At 38.8% G+C, this 19544-nt stretch overlaps 1 protein-coding gene across 1 annotated transcript in view; it reads left to right on the top strand.

The window, feature by feature from the left end:
• Nucleotides 1–19544, top strand: part of SPTBN5 (spectrin beta, non-erythrocytic 5) — a 106281-nt gene that overhangs the window by 72556 nt on the left and 14181 nt on the right. Inside the window, exons 42-56 of the mRNA XM_068683943.1 lie at nucleotides 308–403; nucleotides 2670–2788; nucleotides 3521–3635; nucleotides 4280–4393; nucleotides 5931–6052; nucleotides 6686–6848; nucleotides 8729–8917; nucleotides 9925–10002; nucleotides 11469–11641; nucleotides 12716–12806; nucleotides 13417–13563; nucleotides 14901–15038; nucleotides 15578–15834; nucleotides 16001–16187; nucleotides 19101–19313. Of these exons, the coding sequence (XP_068540044.1) occupies nucleotides 308–403; nucleotides 2670–2788; nucleotides 3521–3635; nucleotides 4280–4393; nucleotides 5931–6052; nucleotides 6686–6848; nucleotides 8729–8917; nucleotides 9925–10002; nucleotides 11469–11641; nucleotides 12716–12806; nucleotides 13417–13563; nucleotides 14901–15038; nucleotides 15578–15834; nucleotides 16001–16187; nucleotides 19101–19313 (2202 nt within the window). The remainder of the gene's footprint in view (nucleotides 1–307; nucleotides 404–2669; nucleotides 2789–3520; nucleotides 3636–4279; nucleotides 4394–5930; nucleotides 6053–6685; nucleotides 6849–8728; nucleotides 8918–9924; nucleotides 10003–11468; nucleotides 11642–12715; nucleotides 12807–13416; nucleotides 13564–14900; nucleotides 15039–15577; nucleotides 15835–16000; nucleotides 16188–19100; nucleotides 19314–19544) is intronic.

The raw sequence follows: 19544 nt of genomic DNA, 5'->3' as shown, positions 1-19544 counted from the left end.
GCAACTGGCATTGAGTTTCATTGTGTATCAAATCTGAAAGTTTCTTTTTGTAACAGTGAAAGAAGAGCCACTTTATCCATCAAGTTTTCTTTCAGAGGCTGTTTCATAATCAGTAAGAGATTGGAAAAAGAGTTGGGAATAAGTCTCATCATTATTCAAAAATCAGAAGAGACTACTTCAGAAGTTGTACATCAATGATTTATAGAGAACATCACAGAACTTAACTGCATCAGCATAAGCACTGGGATGTATTTTGTTTTTGTATTCTTATCCTGAATGTTTGCCTGTCTGCTGCTTCTTTCCCCAGGAAGTCATGATTAACATAGGTGATGTGGGAAATGACTACGAGCACTGCCTGCAGCTCATGAAAAAGCTGAATGAGTTCCGTGGAGCGACATCAGGGGTAAGAAGTGTTTTCCATGCCTGCTTCCACATTCCTTGTAAGGCTTGAAGCAGCAGTTAACTTTTCAACCCAGCAACATATCCAGGTAGTAAATACAGTTCCAGTACCCTGAGGAGATGAAAGATCAGGGAGATAGGTAGCATTACCACTTTATAAGCTATTGAAATGGATACTGGTTTCCATCATTGTGCCTTCTGCTTTGATGTTGTCTAAACAGAGCCATCAGGTGCTTGTGATGCAACCTAAAATTTTGAATTGCATTATGTTGCTGAACAGCTGTCTGTGCGAGTCTGAATTAATGTTTGAGCAAATTTCCAGTTTGCTTCATGTGGTATGCAATTCATAGTGAGTTCCACCCAAAGGTGGATTTAAAATGGTTGTTTCAGCAATGTTTGAATCTGAAGTCTGATACAAGCCTTCTGTGAACAAGCCCTTTAAAGCAATTTGACCACTTTTTTCCATTTCCCTCCTTTATTTCTCCATTCCCCTCCTTGCTTCCTCCTCTGAGGAAGGTCTGGAAGGAGACCTGTTAGGACTTCATGACTGAGGTTTATTCTATTGTTCTCTCTTAATCTTCTCTTTATCCTGTTTGCCTGTTATCCTAGTTGCCAGTTACTGTAACAGCAGCTCCTATCTTCTCTATCACCTTCTGCTATTAGGCAACAGAAAATCCTCTTCTACACAAAAGAAAAGCATAGATATGCCTGGCATCTGGGAGAAAACCTCGAGCTTCCCCTTCCAGAGCCTGGCAGGATTTCCTGCGGCAGTGTATTAGTACTGGATCTGGGTGGAAAGCCAAAATACTCAAAATTCAGTACTACAGAATCAGGGAAGTGAAAGGCCTTCATTGGCCCTTCAGTCCTCATCAGCTGAACCGTGAGTTAGGGGAGGGAGCAAGAGTTGTGCTACAGGTTGTACGAGTCAAAAAGAAGGATGGTGAAAGAGACAGAAACAGCATGGTACCCTAGTCAGCATAAGACTGAAGAAATAAATCTTTCCTTTGACTAAGGCAGAGCTTCTGCCAGCTTGTAGCCACTGCTCCTGTACTACTTTAAACATGGTTCTTAACAGAAAAAGCTGAGACTGATATTGTCATAGCTGGTGCTTGATTATACCATGCTTTATAGGGTGACATGAAGAGAAGCAGAATGGTCCTGGCACAGAGTGTACATCCATCCAGTCTAGGTTCCCCAACTAGACAAATGTGAGGGTAGGATGGTGATCAACTATCCCATGCTGATGGCTGCCAAATTTTCTACTCATGTTCTGAATATTATGCTGCTAGCTCCCAGAAGAGGAGACTGCAAGGGTTCTGAAAAAGTAATATGTCTGTCTTCTGGTTTCTGTTGTTTACTTTGTGGCTGTGTATAATACTGAAATACATGTGGAAATGTGCATGTTGGTATGGATATAGCATAAATAAAATACAAATGGAGTAAATACTTCAATAAAAATTTGCTGGTATGTGGCAGCTGTGCTTCTACTACACCAGTGATTAATGTCTCCCCACTAAGCCTGTGATTTACTAGTCTTACAAAAATAAAGAATGTTTTTGAATCCTGGAGCAGTGTTCAGTGTTGACCATCCATCATGCACCAGAAGAATTATTGACTACAGTACAGAGTATTTGTGCAAATATTATCCTTTCTATGGTGCATATGCTACACTGGAAGCAAGTTGCCTGAAAGGTTAAGCATACCTTTTAAAATACAGTGGTGTTGCTTTAGAAGAAAAAGCAGTGACACACCTTACAACCCGATTTATGGGTTGTCTAGGTTTCTCAGGGCTGTATAGGTTTTAAGGAACTTCTGAACAGAAGCCTATCTAGGAGAAAAAAAAAAAAAAAAAAAAAAAAAAAGTGAGGAACAACAAGCCACTTACCTTTTTTGACAGAGGAACAATCTGCCACATATCAGCTGTTTCACGGCAGCCACCTATGTAACTAACAGCTGTAGCTGTGTTTCCTCAACAGATGAGCCCCTGCTAGAATGCCTGTCTTAGAAATGAAGCTCTGAGAGTTCTTATCTAGACCTAGATCATTGCTGATTCTATGTATTGTCATTACACAGTGTATCATTATTAGTGTTCTTCCTTGCTGGTACTGCCTACTCACTTGGGACTGATAACAGCACGATATAAGAGCTATCTGAAATTTCTGGTAGCAATGTATACATCTTGCTTGTTGCTGTTATTGTTGTTTTGCATGTGTCAGACTCATTCACAAGCATTTTGAACACATACCTTGGTTCCTTTTCTCGCTTTGAAGGAGACAACAGTAGACGATGCTCACATCAAGGATATCAATGCCCTGGCCATGAAACTGGAGAGACAAAACAAGGAAGAGACAAGGACAATATATCAGCGCCGGAAACAGCTCAATGAAAAGTGAGTATGCCTTTAAATGTTCAGTGTAAAGCAATAACAGAAAGAGAAGATAAGGTATCTTAGGCAGGCTGGAATTTCAATATGCACTTTCTTAAATGTCGTGACTACCAAACTTCAGGCACTGAAGCTGCCTTTCAAAACTCTAGAAGCAGTTAGCCAGAAGGATTTCTGATCCAGCATAGCCAAAGTCATGTGTCTAGCCTTGGAGACAGACATACTATTTCAGACTATGTATTTCAGACACACTTTACAGACTATGTCCATGAAAACTAACTTCCCTGTGCCCTGGTGAAGAAGCGTATTGCTTCTTGAGCAACCTGACCTAGTGGAAGGTGTCCCTGCCCATGGCAAGAGGGTTGAAATTGGATGATAACTTTAAGGTCCCTTCCAATCCAAACCATTCTATGATTCTGCTACTTCAGTCCACTAGCTAAGAACCAAAAGTGTGAAGGTAGGGCTCGTAAGGTTATTGAGAGTTTAAGGAAACTGCATCAGGACTTTTTAGCTTTTAACCTGTATCCCATCCTGAAAACTTGGAACAAATACAACCAGATAGTTTTGTCAGACTAGTGCTTTACCTCTATGCTGTGTCCCTTGTTGTGAGAAACTGGGGGTCAGTACACACTGTAGCTCAGAAATCTAGTCTTTTACTTAGTTCTGAGCTTCACAAAACTCAGTTGTGCAAATTCTCACCTGTGAAATACACCCCTAAAATATTCTTTCCAATAAAAGGTGGAACAGTTTCCGTGGTAACCTGAATGCATACAGGAAGAAGTTAGAAGGAGCTCTAGAGATTCATGCCTTAATCAGAGAAATTGATGATATCACAGAGAGAATTACTGAGAAGGTGAGTTCTCAGATTTACATTAATTGATATGGGAAAATGGAGGTAAAAATGCCTATTCTGGATTGTAATTTTGAGATTAATGGAAGAAAAAGGCTATATGATGATTTCTACTAATGATTTCATGGATGTAACTGAAGCTGTTTATTGAACTGTAAGTCAGTAGCCAAATATGTAACAAAACTCCTTCAAGTTACAAGACCATTGGTTTGAAATTTTTATAACAATTTCTGCAAATATACTTCTTCATTGTCAAGAATTCCATTTCTGCTAGGGTTCTGAGAATATTTTTTTTCCATATTTCATGAAATGCACAGTCATGCAAATTTGTACGCCACAACTTAAATATTGGGCTATTTTCATCTATGGGAAAAGAATAGAAAATAAAGATTAAGAAACACAGGGAAGCACTACTGCCTTTGTTTTACATGTGAGTGCTCAGTGGCAGGATTGAGAGTATTCAAAGTTCTTTTTCCATCTCTTTAAAGAGCACAGACATACAGTGCTATGTTAATATTTAAAAAGACAATAAGAACATTCAGATGACAATAAAAAGAAGGGAAGAAGGAAACAATTTGAAATAATTAAGATATGACCCTTTTGCTTTGTGTCATCTTTACCATTTACACATCCCCCTGTCCCTCCAGAGTGTACTGATACAAGCACTGGATTATGGGAAAGATGTAGAAAGTGTGGAAAACCTTATTCGAAGACATGAAGAGATGGAGAGGGAAATCAACGTTATTAAGTCCAAAATGGAGGTAAGAAGTGGAAAAGTACAGAGGATACTACAAAAAAAAAAGTTCCCTTTTGCTTCTTGGGAATAGAGTGCAAACATCAATGTGATTGTTCAGATCTATGAGTATGAGCAAACAGTACATATGGCAGAGCACACAGATTTATTCTTAGTGTAAAATACTGTGCCAATTAATTGTACTTTATGCTGTATGAGATGCCATTCTTCATGATTGACCAAATCTGAGAAGTCCCTTGTTAACATATTAGTTGATTCGTCGACTCTCCTCTACAAGCCAGATTGGATCGTCTTTTGGAAAGCATGGAATCCAAATTTAGCTCTCCATCTTTCTCCCAGTTTCTGGACTGACTTGAACCAAAATCCTGACTCTGGTTTTGTTTAAAACTAAAATGCAAAACTACAGTGTACATAGTTTTCTGATATAGCTGTCAAACCCAAGAATCTTAGGCTATTATTCCCTCTATAATCAGCTCTTGCCTTTGAAAAATGCCCACTTTGTATGGTTTAGGACTAATCTGAGTATTAAATATAGGTCTGAGTTCCTATATAATTATATACTTTAAAAAAAAAAAATGTTTTCAGCTGAACTGCAATAGCAGAAATAATATACAACACCTCACTGTTTTCACTGTTGACCAGAGTAGTAAGGCTTTTCATAAGGAACATATTTTTGTAAAATTTCACTAAATCTTTTCTTCACTATAGTACGAAAATGGTGACGGTATGTGTGATGCCTTCACACATTGTGACTTTCTTAGCTAATTCTCATATGAAATGTGGGTGATTGCCAGTCAGCATTCCACAGATAGCATCAGTAAAGCTGTAGGGGGGAGTTCTGCATGGAAACACAGAAGGATGAGGAAGTTTTTTAATGCTGCCACAAATACCATTTACAAAGTATATCTGTGCTTTTCTTGTGGATTAAACACAACCTGGCATATTCTCCTTTCTGCCTAATTAAAATTCTATAACACCATCAAATTGATGAAAATGAAGAAGAAAGATAACTTTAAACCTGTTTGGGTGAGTGTTCTTTACTGTTTATCAGGCTGTGTTAATGAAAGCAGCATCAACCAGAAGTCCACATTGAAAGTGGTGTTTTGATGCAGCTGTTAGCTGAAATAGATACAACAGATTTTTGAGTCTCTTGCTGAAAGGCAAATCTGGTTGCTTCTTTGTGCTCTATCTCCGTGGCTCCAGTTACCTATCTTAGTTAGATTAGGCTACCAGAGGTTATGATTAACACTTCATTTTCCTCTATGTTTATCACCATTTTGCAAAACTGCTTTTTTAATCGTAAAGTAGCATTTGTGGGTGTTTGGCAACATACAGTTATCTTTCCTTACTTGGATGATTGCTTGGAATTGTGTATGTTTTTTTTCTGCATATAAGAAATCTCTTTGTATATTTTGCTATTGTAATCTAAGTGCCCACTTTTGAAAACTGGGATTTTAAAATGAACTACTTGTCCTGAAAGGCAATCTCAGGAACAAACATAAGCTTTTTGGCATAAATTCACCCCACTATAAATCTCCTCCCAGCCATTGGAATTGGAATCTTTCCGCCTTTCCACAAGGAATCCATCCATAAATGACAAACTGACTATGAAGCAACAGGAGATGAAAAACAACTGGCTACGACTCCAGGGACAGGCCAAACAAAGGTAAAGACTTCTAGTGGTCTGAATATCTCTTAGCAGGAGCAAAACTATTCCCTGGGGTCACAATTCTACTTTCCAGGGACTTTTCCAAAAGTTTTTGAGGGTCCATTACAAAGAATATACAGGCAGCTAAGACACCTGCATTGGAACAAGGATGACTTTGTACAACAGAAGTTCCACAGATGTGACTTTGGGAAAGCTGGTCCAATGAGTTCCTAGCTTATTCCACTAAAATAATGCTACTAAAATGACTCCTATCTATCAGATTAAATCTGTCTTGAAGCCTTTTTGGAAGACTTATTTTTGGATGATTCTAGAAGGTATTTTCTTGAATCTTTCCAAAACAAGAAAGGCTTAGGCCTGAGTTGGAATTGTTTCTGGAAACAACAGCTATGAATGTTTTCACTTTTCTTTTCCTAATGAACTGAGGTAGAAAATAAGGTGAGTTTATTGTCTCTAAGGCAGCAGTCATCACCTGTAGTTTTGGTTTAGCATGAAGAAAGTTAGGAGCTGCAAGGAAAAGCTAGAAGTCTTGAACTCACTTGAGTTGCTTTCTCATAGGATACCTTGCTCTGCAAATGGGGAGGGGACAGGAATTAGAAAACTCTGTGTTGGCTAAAGCACATTCCATTGCAGGAAGGAAAAGCTGGCGGCCTCGTATCAATTGCAGAAGTTTAACTTTGAGATGAAGGAAATGCTAGATTGGATCCAAAACATCAGAGGTTTAATGGAAGCAGGAGGACTTCCTAAAAGTCTAAATGAAGTTGAAAGCATGATTGAGGAGCATCAGCAGAGAAAGGCAAGTATCATTCTTGCTTTCAATTGAATATACTGGGAATCCTTCCTTACGGGAATTAAATGCTGCAGACAGCAGGATTGTACTGCATGTGTCTTTCAATATTATGGTAAGACAGTTTTCAGTAACAGGTTAGTGACAGAAGTCACCTAAGAACTCACAGAACTCTATCCCATGAGCTATTTAACAGTTCATAGGTCTGTAAAAAGTCCCAAAAAGCTACATTCCCTCTCACCTCTTCTGCTGTCCAAACCTGTAGGTTAAAAGCTGATTCAGTCTCAGTGCTGATCTCTTTACTCAGGTTACTTAAAAGTTAATTGCAATCTAGCTTTGAGCTAGATTTTGTGGTGCAAACTCCATTTGCCTCAGAGGAAAATAAAACCAGCATTGACTCACACGGGGCAGTAAATTACCATTGGATGGTACTACGTTTTCAGTTATGAAACACTTCATGTCCCAGTACAAATTACCACACAATCGTTTGCAGACTGATTTGGCTAAAATTTTTGGTGGATTTTCTAAACGGAGTGCTATTGTTAGTTAACCTTAGAAAAAATGTTACTTTACTTTTTCACAAGCATCATTGCTACTTTCCAGCTTTTGTGTTATATTTTCTTTGCAGTTATGTTACCTTTTCTAAAAGGCATGTTCCCAGAATCATGTCTAATATTAATGATGAAAATCCAGTGCTTTGTGAGTCCCATCACTAGCATAATTAGTTTGTAGATTCTATTTCATATTTCAAACCTGAATTTAGTATCAAAGACCTGATGCACCCTCCTCTTTCAGTCTTCTTTTTATTAACAATTATTTCTCATCTCACAGACTCAGCAATTTTAGAAACAATAGAAAACACTTGAGGAAAAAAAAAAAAAAAGCACTGATGCAATGTATTCTAAATTTAGGTAGTAGCAAGATCGAGGTCTTTAATATCTGTTAGTAAAGGAACCCCTTTTTTCTAAAGAGATAGTCACACAGTAAAAGGCAGAATCCAGGGAATGTATTCTTTTGCACATGGTTGACTAAACTAAAATTATAGGCATGACAAGAAAAATGGATTTATTTCTTATTCAGGTTAGTGGCTCAAACTATAGTCCTTAGGGGAGACTGCAGTTGAACACCAGGTACTAATCTAAATTAAAAAAAAAAAAAAAAAGGTATGTTACAGCCGTGTAGCACCATCACCACCCTCAAAAAAACCCCAAAAGGAACTGTTCTAATTTCAGACTTTTAGTAGTCCATGCCATAATTTTTAAGATGGTTTATGAGTTAATGTATTAATTCAGTACATGGTTATTTTTATTTTCAAATGGTTTCCATCAGGAATTCCATACTCAATTCATAGGTCTCATAGTTGCTTTTAATGCTTTCACCTCAGGGATTCAGTATACAGGCATAACTCATTCCTCAGACCAGGTGAAAAAGTTAAATATTTAATTTTATCACCATGAAATGAAGTAGAACAGTGTCTTTAATGTAATAATCTGATGCCAATTTATTTGGCAGGAGGGCAAAAATTCTAGATACTGTTTGTCTCATAAGAACCACCTTTATGTAGGAAGACTCAGTGGGGTATACAGTATTATGGGTGTTCAAAACTGTTTTCATTTACATGAGTATTTTCCGATCTGTTTCTAATTTAATCCCAATTTTGATTTGTAGGAGACCAGTTGTTCCTAGAGCAATAAAGTCATTTATTGTCCACATTTATTTTCTCTTAGGCAATTCTGTACTCTTTCAGTAACATAGCTCAAACATGAATGATTTTCCATACAAATATTAGTGTTGGAAAGTTACAGTCTATATTCTTCCCCTTAAGGCCTGTATTCTGAATACTTGGCTTTCCATAAACCCTTGACATCAACCTTAGTAATATATTTTAGGAGGAGATTGAAGCACGAGTGGAAAGATTCAACTCTCTCAGTAACTATGGTCAACAACTTGCCAGTTCTGGTCACTATGCAACCCCTGAGATTCACCAGTCCCTTTCCAGACTACAGCAAGCCTGGTCTGAACTGATCAAAGCATGGCAGGAGCAATATGTAAAACTGTTTCAGGCACAAGATTTACAGGTGAGTAAAATGACATTCTACAGGGAATGTACATCCCAGTGACAACTTTCCTTGGTATAAACAGCACATTTATAACATGGGATTACTATCTATTGGGGATGAAATTATAATACCCAGTGTTTAACACTGGTTTCTGGAAGGCTTCTGAGAGCACAGGATTTTTATTATATGTTTAAATTCCATCTTTACAAATCAAAGAAATTTCTATGGAACATGTGCTCATCTGCTTTTCAGAAGTTATAAAACTTGGCAAAATTAGGTCAAACATTTATGTAGTTGAAAAAAGGCATGTACTAAAAGTAGAATGTCACTACCCTACTAAATTCATAACCTCCCCCAAAACATGGGTGGAGTCTTGTATTTTTAAAGAATTATTTGAAGAAAAATATAGCATGGACAAAATAATGTATTTTTCCCTGGCCTTTTTTCTAACATAAGAACTGTCTTGGCTGCAGTTTTCCAGAAACACATCCCTGAAATAATCATCTCACTTTACAAAATTTCTGCCCAGATAACTTGCTGGCAAAAGTTAGAAATAACTGAAACAGAGATCTTACAATGGGTAGATGTCAAGTACCTTAAATAACAGCTTGTCCTACTAGTCCCATCTAAAAAGCTTCATATATATGAGAACTTAGACCATATGGTAAGGGCTGCTTTTAAGCTTCTTTATGTATTACATTCTACTTAACTTCAGGCCATGTTACAGTCCTGTTTGCTGGCCAGTTACCTTACACAGCACTCTCCCTACGGTATTAGCAAACATGCTATAATTACTTGTATTGTATCCAGTGTCTTAGGCAAACAGTTATATTATAAAAGAGAAGTTTACAATAATAGTTGTTACGCACATGGTTTTGGCAGCATCTAATGCTTATTGCCATCCAGCATCCAGTGCTGTGTGGTTAATTTTGGCAATTGCCCTAGCAGTTTAGGGTTTTTTTTCAGTATACTCCACCCAAGTCTACTTTACACCATGTTTATGACTGCTTTTTTTTCCTATACAGAAATTCTATGGCTATGTGGAACAGACTGAGAGCTGGCTCAGCAGCAAAGAGGCTTTCCTAGCCAATGAAGACTTAGGGGTAGGTGCTCCAAGAAATGATAATGTTCTTAGGCATCAGGCTGGAACTGGGAGCTGTGAAGTATGATGATGTGCTCAGAACCTTCCATCTTCTTCTTCTGAAGTTACTGTTTGGTCTTGTTGATGATCTGGGATCAAATTTCCTTCCTCAATACTCTACACAGGATGGGTTGCTCAGCCCCAAGAGTAATTAACCAGTCTGACTGCTCCTGTTACAGAAAGAAAATAGACTGTGTTTCTCTTACTGAATATATCTGGCCCAAATAAATTTACTAGCGTTGTGCAGGTTGTCACCCCTGTCACTGCTGACATACCTAGTGTAACTCTAAATTAGATTCTTCAGGTACCAGTAACAGTGCAATAACTGGAACTACAGACTAAGGCATGGGGTACAAAAACCATGCAGGATGCTGGGTATAAACTGTGATGCTTTACTCAGTACCTTGTATAGGTACCAAATCAGCTGTCTGTGCAGAAGCTACAATTATATCTCAGAGTTCAGTGTAGACATAATTAGTACAAATGGTAAAAAAAAAAAAAAAAAAAAAAAAAAAAAAAAAAAGCATAAAAGCATGTAATGCTATTGGCTGGTGTCTGTCTCTGTAAGTTTCAGCCTGGAGGTATGTATTTGCAGTCCCTCCATTGAAGTATAAGAGACTTAGAAGGAACCACCCATTTTTCCAGTCATATTTATCTCAGCAATGCAAAGAAAGTACTCAGTAATTTCTCTTCCAATGACTCGTGTAAGCACCCAGAAGTTTAGATGTTTTTCTGACCCATTTGACATGACCTTCTGAGACAATGTTTCTTCCGGAGCTTTATAGCTTTCTCTAGAACAGAGATAAAGCAGAGTTTATTAACGTAACAACATTTTGACACTGATTCTAAAATTAAAAGTGCAAGGGGGTGCTAAAAAAAAAAAAAGAGCTCTTGAAGCTTTGGACTCACAAATGTTACAGGAAGTTAGAAAGTGTTTGTCTCTAGATTAACTGTAATGGCAGACACCAGTCCTCAGATTCAAATCTGGATCCAAGCTCTTCCAAATTCCATGATCTGAAGCTCTAATTTCAATCTCTTTCTGTGACATATTTTTTCCATAACTTTGATGTCAGTTTGGCATCCCATATTTGCTGTCAAAAATAGCATCCGTCACAAGATTGATTTATGAGTAGGTGATCAGCTTTATCTTCTGAGAAGTGTGAGATGCTCTATGTAGCACAACAGTAAGCAGAAGCAGCAAAGCATCCAGTGTTTTGTTCAGTTTTGACCCTGAAATGATAGTCTCAGACCATGCGTGGAACATTTAGGCCCCAAGTCTCAGATTCAATGCCAAAAATATTCAAAGGCCAATAAATTTTCTTGACAGCTTGCAAATGCGGGGTAAATGCCGTTTAGCTTCTGCATTATCAGTGGTAGATGGAATAACTCTGACTGAAGGCAGCTTCCCTTTGTTGAAATTTCATCCAGGACTCATTGTCTAGTGTGGAGAGCCTACAGCGGAAACACATGCAGTTTGAAAAATCCCTGGAAACTCAGATGGAGAAAATTGATGAGATGGCTTCGTTTGCTCAGCAGCTAATTCAGAACAAGCACTATGACTCAGACAACATCACCAACAGATGCCAGGCCGTTCTGAGGAGGTGAAGTCAAACCCTTCCCATGTCTGCCACCCTTCTCGTTTGCAATGAAATTCTTCCAATGTGACTAACATATCCAAATGTTGTAAGAGAACCATAAACTAGTTTGCATTTACTTGACTTTCCGCTGCAATCTGTGATCTTGCAAAACTGGCTTGAGACTAGTTAATGTTTAGTAAGAGGCTTCCAAAATACAGTTAAGCAGAAGGGGAATGAGATTCAGAAAAAGGCAGTATTCCTGTAATTCTGTACCCTGGCTGGGCCATAGGGACAATGCTGCAGACAACACACGGAGGCCTGCTGTGCCATTAAATATTTGATTGTCATTAAATACCATCGACAAAGGTCATTTCATACACAACTGCTTTTTCACTGCTCTAGTGGGCTGATCTGAAAGCCCAGCTCAAATTATCATTTTAGGGCATTTTGCAGTTCTTTCTGATTAGATCTTGGCCTTTTGTGTGAATTACTTTATTTTTCCTGGCATGTTGCGTAGTGTTCATCTTAAACAAATACTAGCATTGGAAGTGGTTATGTTCATTTCTATGGTAGATGAAGAGATGTATGTAAAATTTACAGAAATAAATTAGAAATCCTTTACAGTGAAAGCAAGCATACAAAATTATTAATATGATCAAACTATTTCATGCCTGTCTTAACACGAATAAAGTGCTGCAGGTTCACATTTGGAAGAATGATGAAAGGATGTTGTAGCTTTGGCTTGTCAGATATTTTCAGTGACAAATACCATTATACCCATAGGCTTTCCATATAGAAACCAGCTGACCTTATGTTCAGTTGTCCCCTGAAAGGCAGTAATGTGATTCCTAGATGCAGGTATCATACACACAGAATTTGTGCATACTTTAAACATATTTATCTGCTAGTAATCAAATTCCTATAGTGTCCTGAGCATCTTCTCTGACAGTCTGAATCATGGAAGGCTGCATATTATGGACAGTTCTCTCTTAGACACCAAGTGTTAGATCATGTGTTTTTTAGAGATAAAAATCGAAAGCCAGTATACTATCTAAATCACTCTGTGGCTTTTTCCTCACACATCTGTCTTCCTTTCAGAAAAGAGAAATTGCTGGAGAATGCTGCTGCTCGCAGACATCTGCTAGAGGAATCAAGGCTTCTGCAGAAGTTTCTGAAGAATTCCTATGAGGTACAATTACACAGGATTCACGGTATTCTGGTTCTTAAAACATACTGTGCTGCATAGGTCTGAATCCCTGAAGGGATTTACTGAGAGAAAAATCAAGGAACCAAGTCTGGAATTAGATTATATTGGAAAATATGAAGATAAGAGTGAAGGAATATTTTTCACTTTTCAAGTCACAGCTTCCCTCCATTTGGACCACAGCAAAATCTGTAAGAAATAGGTGCTTAATACAAAATGTGCCATTATATCATAATTCATGGGAACAGACATATAAGTCCTTTTCTTGTGAGATATGGATGGTAGGGTAGAAATAGGGAGGTAATTGCCCTTTCTTCTGTATGTACACATCTGTGCCCACACACTTTCTCACTCTATAGGAAATGTCTCATGGAGGCAGATCCATTTCCAGATGACAGTGCTGGTAAACAGAGGTGTAGGAGTTACCTCATTGTGAAAAACATGAGGAGCTTAGGGAAGCAGAATCACAAAAGGGCAACTCGTTTGTGTCCCCACTCACTAATCCTATGTTTTATACATGCTAGAGGAGAGCCTGGCAGATTGGAACTGAGACATACTGAAGTTCTTTACTATTTCTGTTCTTTCCTCTCCAAAGGTGGCTGCCTGGATCAATGAGAAGAACAGCATTGCCCAGGATGATAGCTGGAAGGATCCAAGCAATCTACAGACCAAACTTCAGAAGCACCAGGCTTTCCAAGCAGAGATCATGGCCAATAGGAATCGCTTGGACTCCATCAAATCTGTGAGTGAATCGTAGAATCATGAAGGTTGGAAAAGACCTCTAAGATCATCTAATCCAACCTTTAAACTAGTACTAAAGTCCACCACTAAACCATGCTACTAAGTTCTAAATCTACACGTTTCTTGAAGACCTCCAGGGATGGTGACCTCCAGAAGCTGGTTGATGGCAAGGCTGGGCAGCTGGTGTGAAAGACTATAAGCAGACTGAGTTAGAGATCTCGAACAAGCAAGGGGAAATCATTGTCCCCTCACTGATGTTGTTCATTCTGTCTTTGAGGAGGTTGGGAAGCTTGTTCTTTTGGTCTGCCAAGAAATTTGTGTGCCCACAGGGTTCTTTCAACTTATCTGTTAGTGTTTAATATGGGTTTGTTATCTATATTCACTGTGCATGCAACGGAAGGAGATAGGTGCTCTCAAGAGTGATTCATTCCACTGACTTTAGAAACTTCTCTCTGGTGTGAATCACACTTTGGAGGTATATCTGTTCCTTTCCAGCAGGGAACCTAGGTGATTGGATGCACAACTTCAACAAGTCAGATAAGCTGTATCCAACAGAAAAGATCAAGACAAGTTTTCAAGTGTTGCCTTTGCAGAGGCATGCTAGTAGGAGAGATATGAGGGAAGTCTGACAAGCTTTGTCAGATACTTGGCAGAAGCTGCAATCAGATGATAAGTTTGGAAGGACAGACTGTTACATGTTTATTAACCTTATTCTCAGCACAGTACTTGCTAGCTGTATTTTGCAAGAGATAACTAAGCATTAAAGGTAGAGTTCCTCATCATACTCATCTGTGTCCAGTATTGCAGAACCCTTTATGTTTAGACAACACAAACATGACAGGGGGACTAAAGGGTGAAACTACATCCATCTAAACTAGAGGTTTTACTACCTCATGCAGTGGTTCACTTCTTTAGCATGCAAGAAAGGGAAAAGAAAGGGCTAGGTGGCTGGACAATCTCAAGCAATGATCATGGAATATGGCACATCATAGAAAAAAAAAATCATGGTTGCAAACTAGGATCCCTGCCAGCTTTTAAGCAATGTAGCTGTTGCATAATGAAAATTCTCTTTACCCTTTAGATGTCTGTTACTATTCTTCTGGCATTTCAAATAATTTTAGAGGTTAAAAAGACAAGAAAATCAGCTTCTGCCCTACTTGCAATAAGCATTTTACCTTTATCTCTTTTTCTTCATCTCTGCATCCTCCTCATGTCAGAAAGCGATGGCTGCAGCTGTCCTTTTACATAGCTGTGCCAGTAGACTTTGTTTGTTGAGACAAAGGTGATACATTGTGATATATTCAGCAAAGGAAGAAAACTTTGTTCTCTCTGCTGTAGGAAGGGGAGAAGATGCTCCGTGAGAAGCACTACGCCCCTGAGGCCATTCAGTCTAGGCTACAAGAAATGGAAGAGCTATGGGAGGAACTGCTAGCAAGCTGCCAAGAGAAACGGGCCAAGCTGCAGGATACATACAAGGTAATGCAGGGGTGCCATTGGTTGGGTCTTTGTGTCATTTCCAGAGGTAGCATGGCTGCCTTGCCACACAATCTTACATATGACTGAGTCACTTCAGATAATCAGACTTGATTCATCGAGACCATCAGAGCAAAGAAACTAGCAAGTGTGGACTGAACAAATGGAACTGCGGGAAGAACTGGGGATCTCTTGTGAGGGGAAAGGATTTGTAGGCTGTGTTCCTTTCTGCTGCCAGTTTAGACCAGGATTTAGATCACTGATTCTGTGAAATGGTACCCTTTTAAGGTACTGTGTCCATCGTTTGTATTTGTGCAACACAACACAAGTAAGATTAGCTCTTTGTGTTCTCTGACTCCATATCTGTATTCACTATGACTGAATCCTCTTCATTTGGGCTGCCATCATTATCTGGGAAGAGGTCACTGAGCACTGGGAAGTTTTTCTGCATTTATATGTGATTCTTATCTAGAGGGGCTGAAATTGTATATTGTATTATATATCCTAACAGTTTAATTGGACTTTGTCCTGCTTGTCTCCAGGCCCTTAATTTTCAGCGGAGTGTAGAGGATGTGGAAAAATGGTTGGAAGATGTGGAAAATGAGTTGAAAGCACCATATAGTAGCAATGATCTGGTGGTTCTGAACAGTCATCTGAAGAAACAAGAGGAACTGGAGGAAGACATTTCTGGCCATAGGGACCGACTGCAAGAACTAGTGAACACAGCTCAGGAGTTCCAGCAGCAGAAACATTTCCTTGCCGATGAGCTAGAAGATAGAGTGGATCAGCTGGTGCAGAGGTGTGTTAGTGCCTGGCCTGTCTCCTGCTATTTTTTACCTATTTTTCTCAGCCTTCTTCTTCCGTGCACCTTTTTTTTTCTTTCTCTATATCATTCTGAAAAGAACCTTTTGCATTCGTCCTGTACTACTCTGCAGTCCTCATTAGGTTCTCTTTAAAATCTGCAGATACAAAAGTCTACGTGATCCTCTGCAGGAGAGACGTGGGAATTTGGAGGCAAGCAGACTTCAATACCAGTTCTTACGAGATGTTGATGAGGAGTTAGCTTGGGTTCATGAGAAACTCCCCATGGCATCCTCCAAGGATTATGGCCAATCCCTAGCAACTGTTCAGAGTCTACAGGAAAAGCACCAGGTAACATCATAAAGAACCATGCTCAATCTTTAGAAGCAAAGAGAGAACACTGGAATTCAGTTTGCCTCTGACAAACTTGATCTACTGTGCTTTGACTAGCAGGATTCATGATGCCAGGGATAACTTCTATCCTTGGTTGGTAATAGTGATATTTTTTTGAAGGCTATGTCTATGACACAGCAGCATGTGGGATTCCATGCTTATCATTGCAGAGCTGTAGGGACCATACTGTATGCTCTTCTGTGGACACATTGGCACTTTCTGCAAATTGAGTTCAAAAACTGGCCATTACAATGTGAACTAGATCTTGTGAACTGTTGTGCATACTGGCATAGCTTCTTTGAGTAACAGATGTCCTAATAAATATGCTATGAAACTTGTTAAGTACATCCAGGCAAACTCATTGCTCAGATGTCTGAGGATGAGTTCACAGAAAAACATCTCCTCCCCACCACCACTTCCCAACTCCTTCTCCTGTGGAGGGAGGGAGTTAACAGGATGATAAGATCCTTAGCTGTGGTAACTTTCAAGATAGCTGCTGAGTTATTTCACAACGTTTAGATGGGCCATCAGAGACAGCAGTGCCTGGAATGCTGTCATCTCAAATACTGCTAAAACAACAACTGACTTTCTAATCGTTTTTGATTAAGGAGCATTGTCTCTTGCAAACATGAGGTGGAGGGGGGGGAAAAAAAACTGCTAAAAGTTTCCAGCAGCTATTGGTGTTTAATATTAGCAAATGACAGCCTGTTCAAGTGCCAGTGGGGAAAATCTGCAGTAGCACTGGGGAAGACAGAAGATCTTACAAGGAGGAAGTGTGCATGTATGTATAAATAAATATTGTAGGCACAGGCATTTGGTGCAATCTGCATGTCTAGAAATAAAACTCTGAACTTTAAAAAAAAATAAAAAAAAATTGGAATGTCCCCAGGGTAAAAGGTCAAGACTGGTACAGGTGGCATACTAGGGCAAGGATGAAGTCTCTTTAAAAGTAGATTTATCCTAGGTGTACTCACAGTTTAATGAAGAACTGTAAAATGTTTTAAATGTGTCTGCCAGAACATTCCTGTCTAAGACCTGCAGGTATATTCTGAATTGCTTGAACCTTCTTAGTATCTGATGTAAGTTTTCATATTTGTAAAAATTCTGCATTTAAGCGAGATGCAATTGGTGACTCTACAATTAGACAGTAAGAGCAAAGGCTTGTTTCATCATGATTACAAGTATGCATGTTGCTATGTGGGTAATTACTCCTGAACATTATGGGTTTATTTACCTGTTAGGGAAGTAGGCTAGGTTTATGGAAGGAAGGAATGTTTGAGCTGTTTTAATTTGAGAAAATATTTGGGGTAACTTAGGGAACAGTGGAGGTTATGGTTTAGGCTGCAATTCTTTGTGTTAATTGGCCAGGTCTCAAAATATTTCAATAAACTTTGAGAATGAGAGATACAAACCATAATACCAGTGTATAACAAAAGGCCATTTTGCTTCATATTCTCCTGGAAGCAAGATTAAAATCTAGGCTTTAAATCTGAATCTTTTAGTAGTTAGTCTCTAAACATTTATTTATTTTTTATTGTTGGTTTACAGGCAAACAAACGTCAGAGATAACATATTAGTCAAAAATTGAATGTGCTGTTAGTTCCACCCTCTATTGTTTGTCTTATTGAGCTTGATTTGTAAAATCAGTCATTGGTTTGTTACCAAAAAAGTGATAGTGCATGAAATGTTCCAGTGTAAAAAAAAAAAAAAATTACTGTCCTGTGTGCATTTGCACACAAGTATAACATACATAACATAGCTGCTTGGTTTGGCAAACAAAGTTTCCACTCACTTCCCCAGCACCCCTTTTTAAAAATTCCTTTTGATATAAATGGAGTGCTGTGAATACGTATTCCTAAATGTTCAACTGCAAAGTTGTTCTTCACACTGCTAGCTTATTATTAACACACAGTACATGATGTTTTATAATGTTTGCCACTGGATTCTGTTCTGCTGGGGTCAAATATGGTGTCACTTTTCAACAACATAGTGGCTGTCTTGAAATTAATAGGGGGAAGTTAAAGGCAAGATTAGAATCAGAGCTGCTTTGCAGCCAAGCCTGATACTTAAGTTGAAAGAGCAGCTCCTCTCCCCACAGGACATCTCTTCTACATTACCACAACACTGAACTCTGACTCTGAAACCACCTGCTTTATAGCTGAGAAAATCAATAGAACAATTATAAAATGCTGGGTTTTGCTTTGTGTTCAAGGTGCTCAGGCTTAGTTAGCCATAGAATGAACGTCCTTTCACAGACAAATTGAAGGCATGGTCCTTGCCCACCAAAGATCATATGAAGGGGTATACAGAAGTATACATATGGTTTTGAAAATCTACTAGTCTCAAACATTAATTTCAAATAGTCTTTGAGAGCTGGTTCAGCTAATTTTTCTTCTTTCCTTGTCCTCTTTCTTGGCTGTCCATTAGTATGCATTTCAGTAGTGCTCACAATGGCTGTTAGGTAAAGCTGCATCTTCTAGAAAGGTCCTGGGAAATGATTTATACTGCTCAGCACATACATAAATCTTTTGTCCTTTAGACATGTTTTAATTCAAGAAACATGGTGTAATGTGAGTGAAAGTGGGTATATTTCAGTGGAATGTACAGGTAAGAGGTTTGTAGTTAGAATCTCTTCCCTCCACACTCTGAGGTGGGTACATGACAAGGTCCAAATTTTGTGGCTAAATTTGCTTTCTTTTATTGCTCCTTCACCCAGAAAAACTCTTCCACTCCCATTCAGAGTATTCAATCAGACTTTGCACGTCTGACCCTTCTTTGTGTGTAGAAAACAGATTTATAATGGAATTGCACAATTACATTATCTGATAGAAAAATCTCCATGGCTCTCATTTTTGTCTGTCATTTTTCCAGAATTTAGAGAATGAGATAAGCAGTCGGGATGCTTTGACCAAAGCAGTGCTCAGTACAGGGCAGAAGCTGGTGAGGGGAGGCCACTCAGCCTCTCACAAGATAATGGAACATATGAAGGAGCTTGAGACTTCTGTAGAAAACTTGAAGGCAGAGGCTCGAGAGAGGAGACAGCGGCTCATGCAGTCATACGAGGCTCATCGGTTCCTGACTGAGGTAGGGATGGTTTGTAAGAAACTTCTTTTTGTCTTTATTTGCTTAAAAAGAGAGATACTTGTATTGCTGAGTGGCTGCAAGTGCTGAGATAGGAGCAGAATTCATACTGTTCTCATTTTTCATATCTGGTAAACGTGGATACTACAGAAAACTAACAGTTGCTTTTGCCACATAACTACAATTATGCATAAATAAGTAACCATAAGTATTGGGTTCTGGGTACGTATTTTT

The sequence above is a fragment of the Anas acuta genome, chromosome 5 (assembly GCF_963932015.1).
Source record: "Anas acuta chromosome 5, bAnaAcu1.1, whole genome shotgun sequence".
NCBI lineage: Eukaryota > Metazoa > Chordata > Aves > Anseriformes > Anatidae > Anas > Anas acuta.
This window is presented reverse-complemented; position numbering and strand designations above follow the sequence as displayed.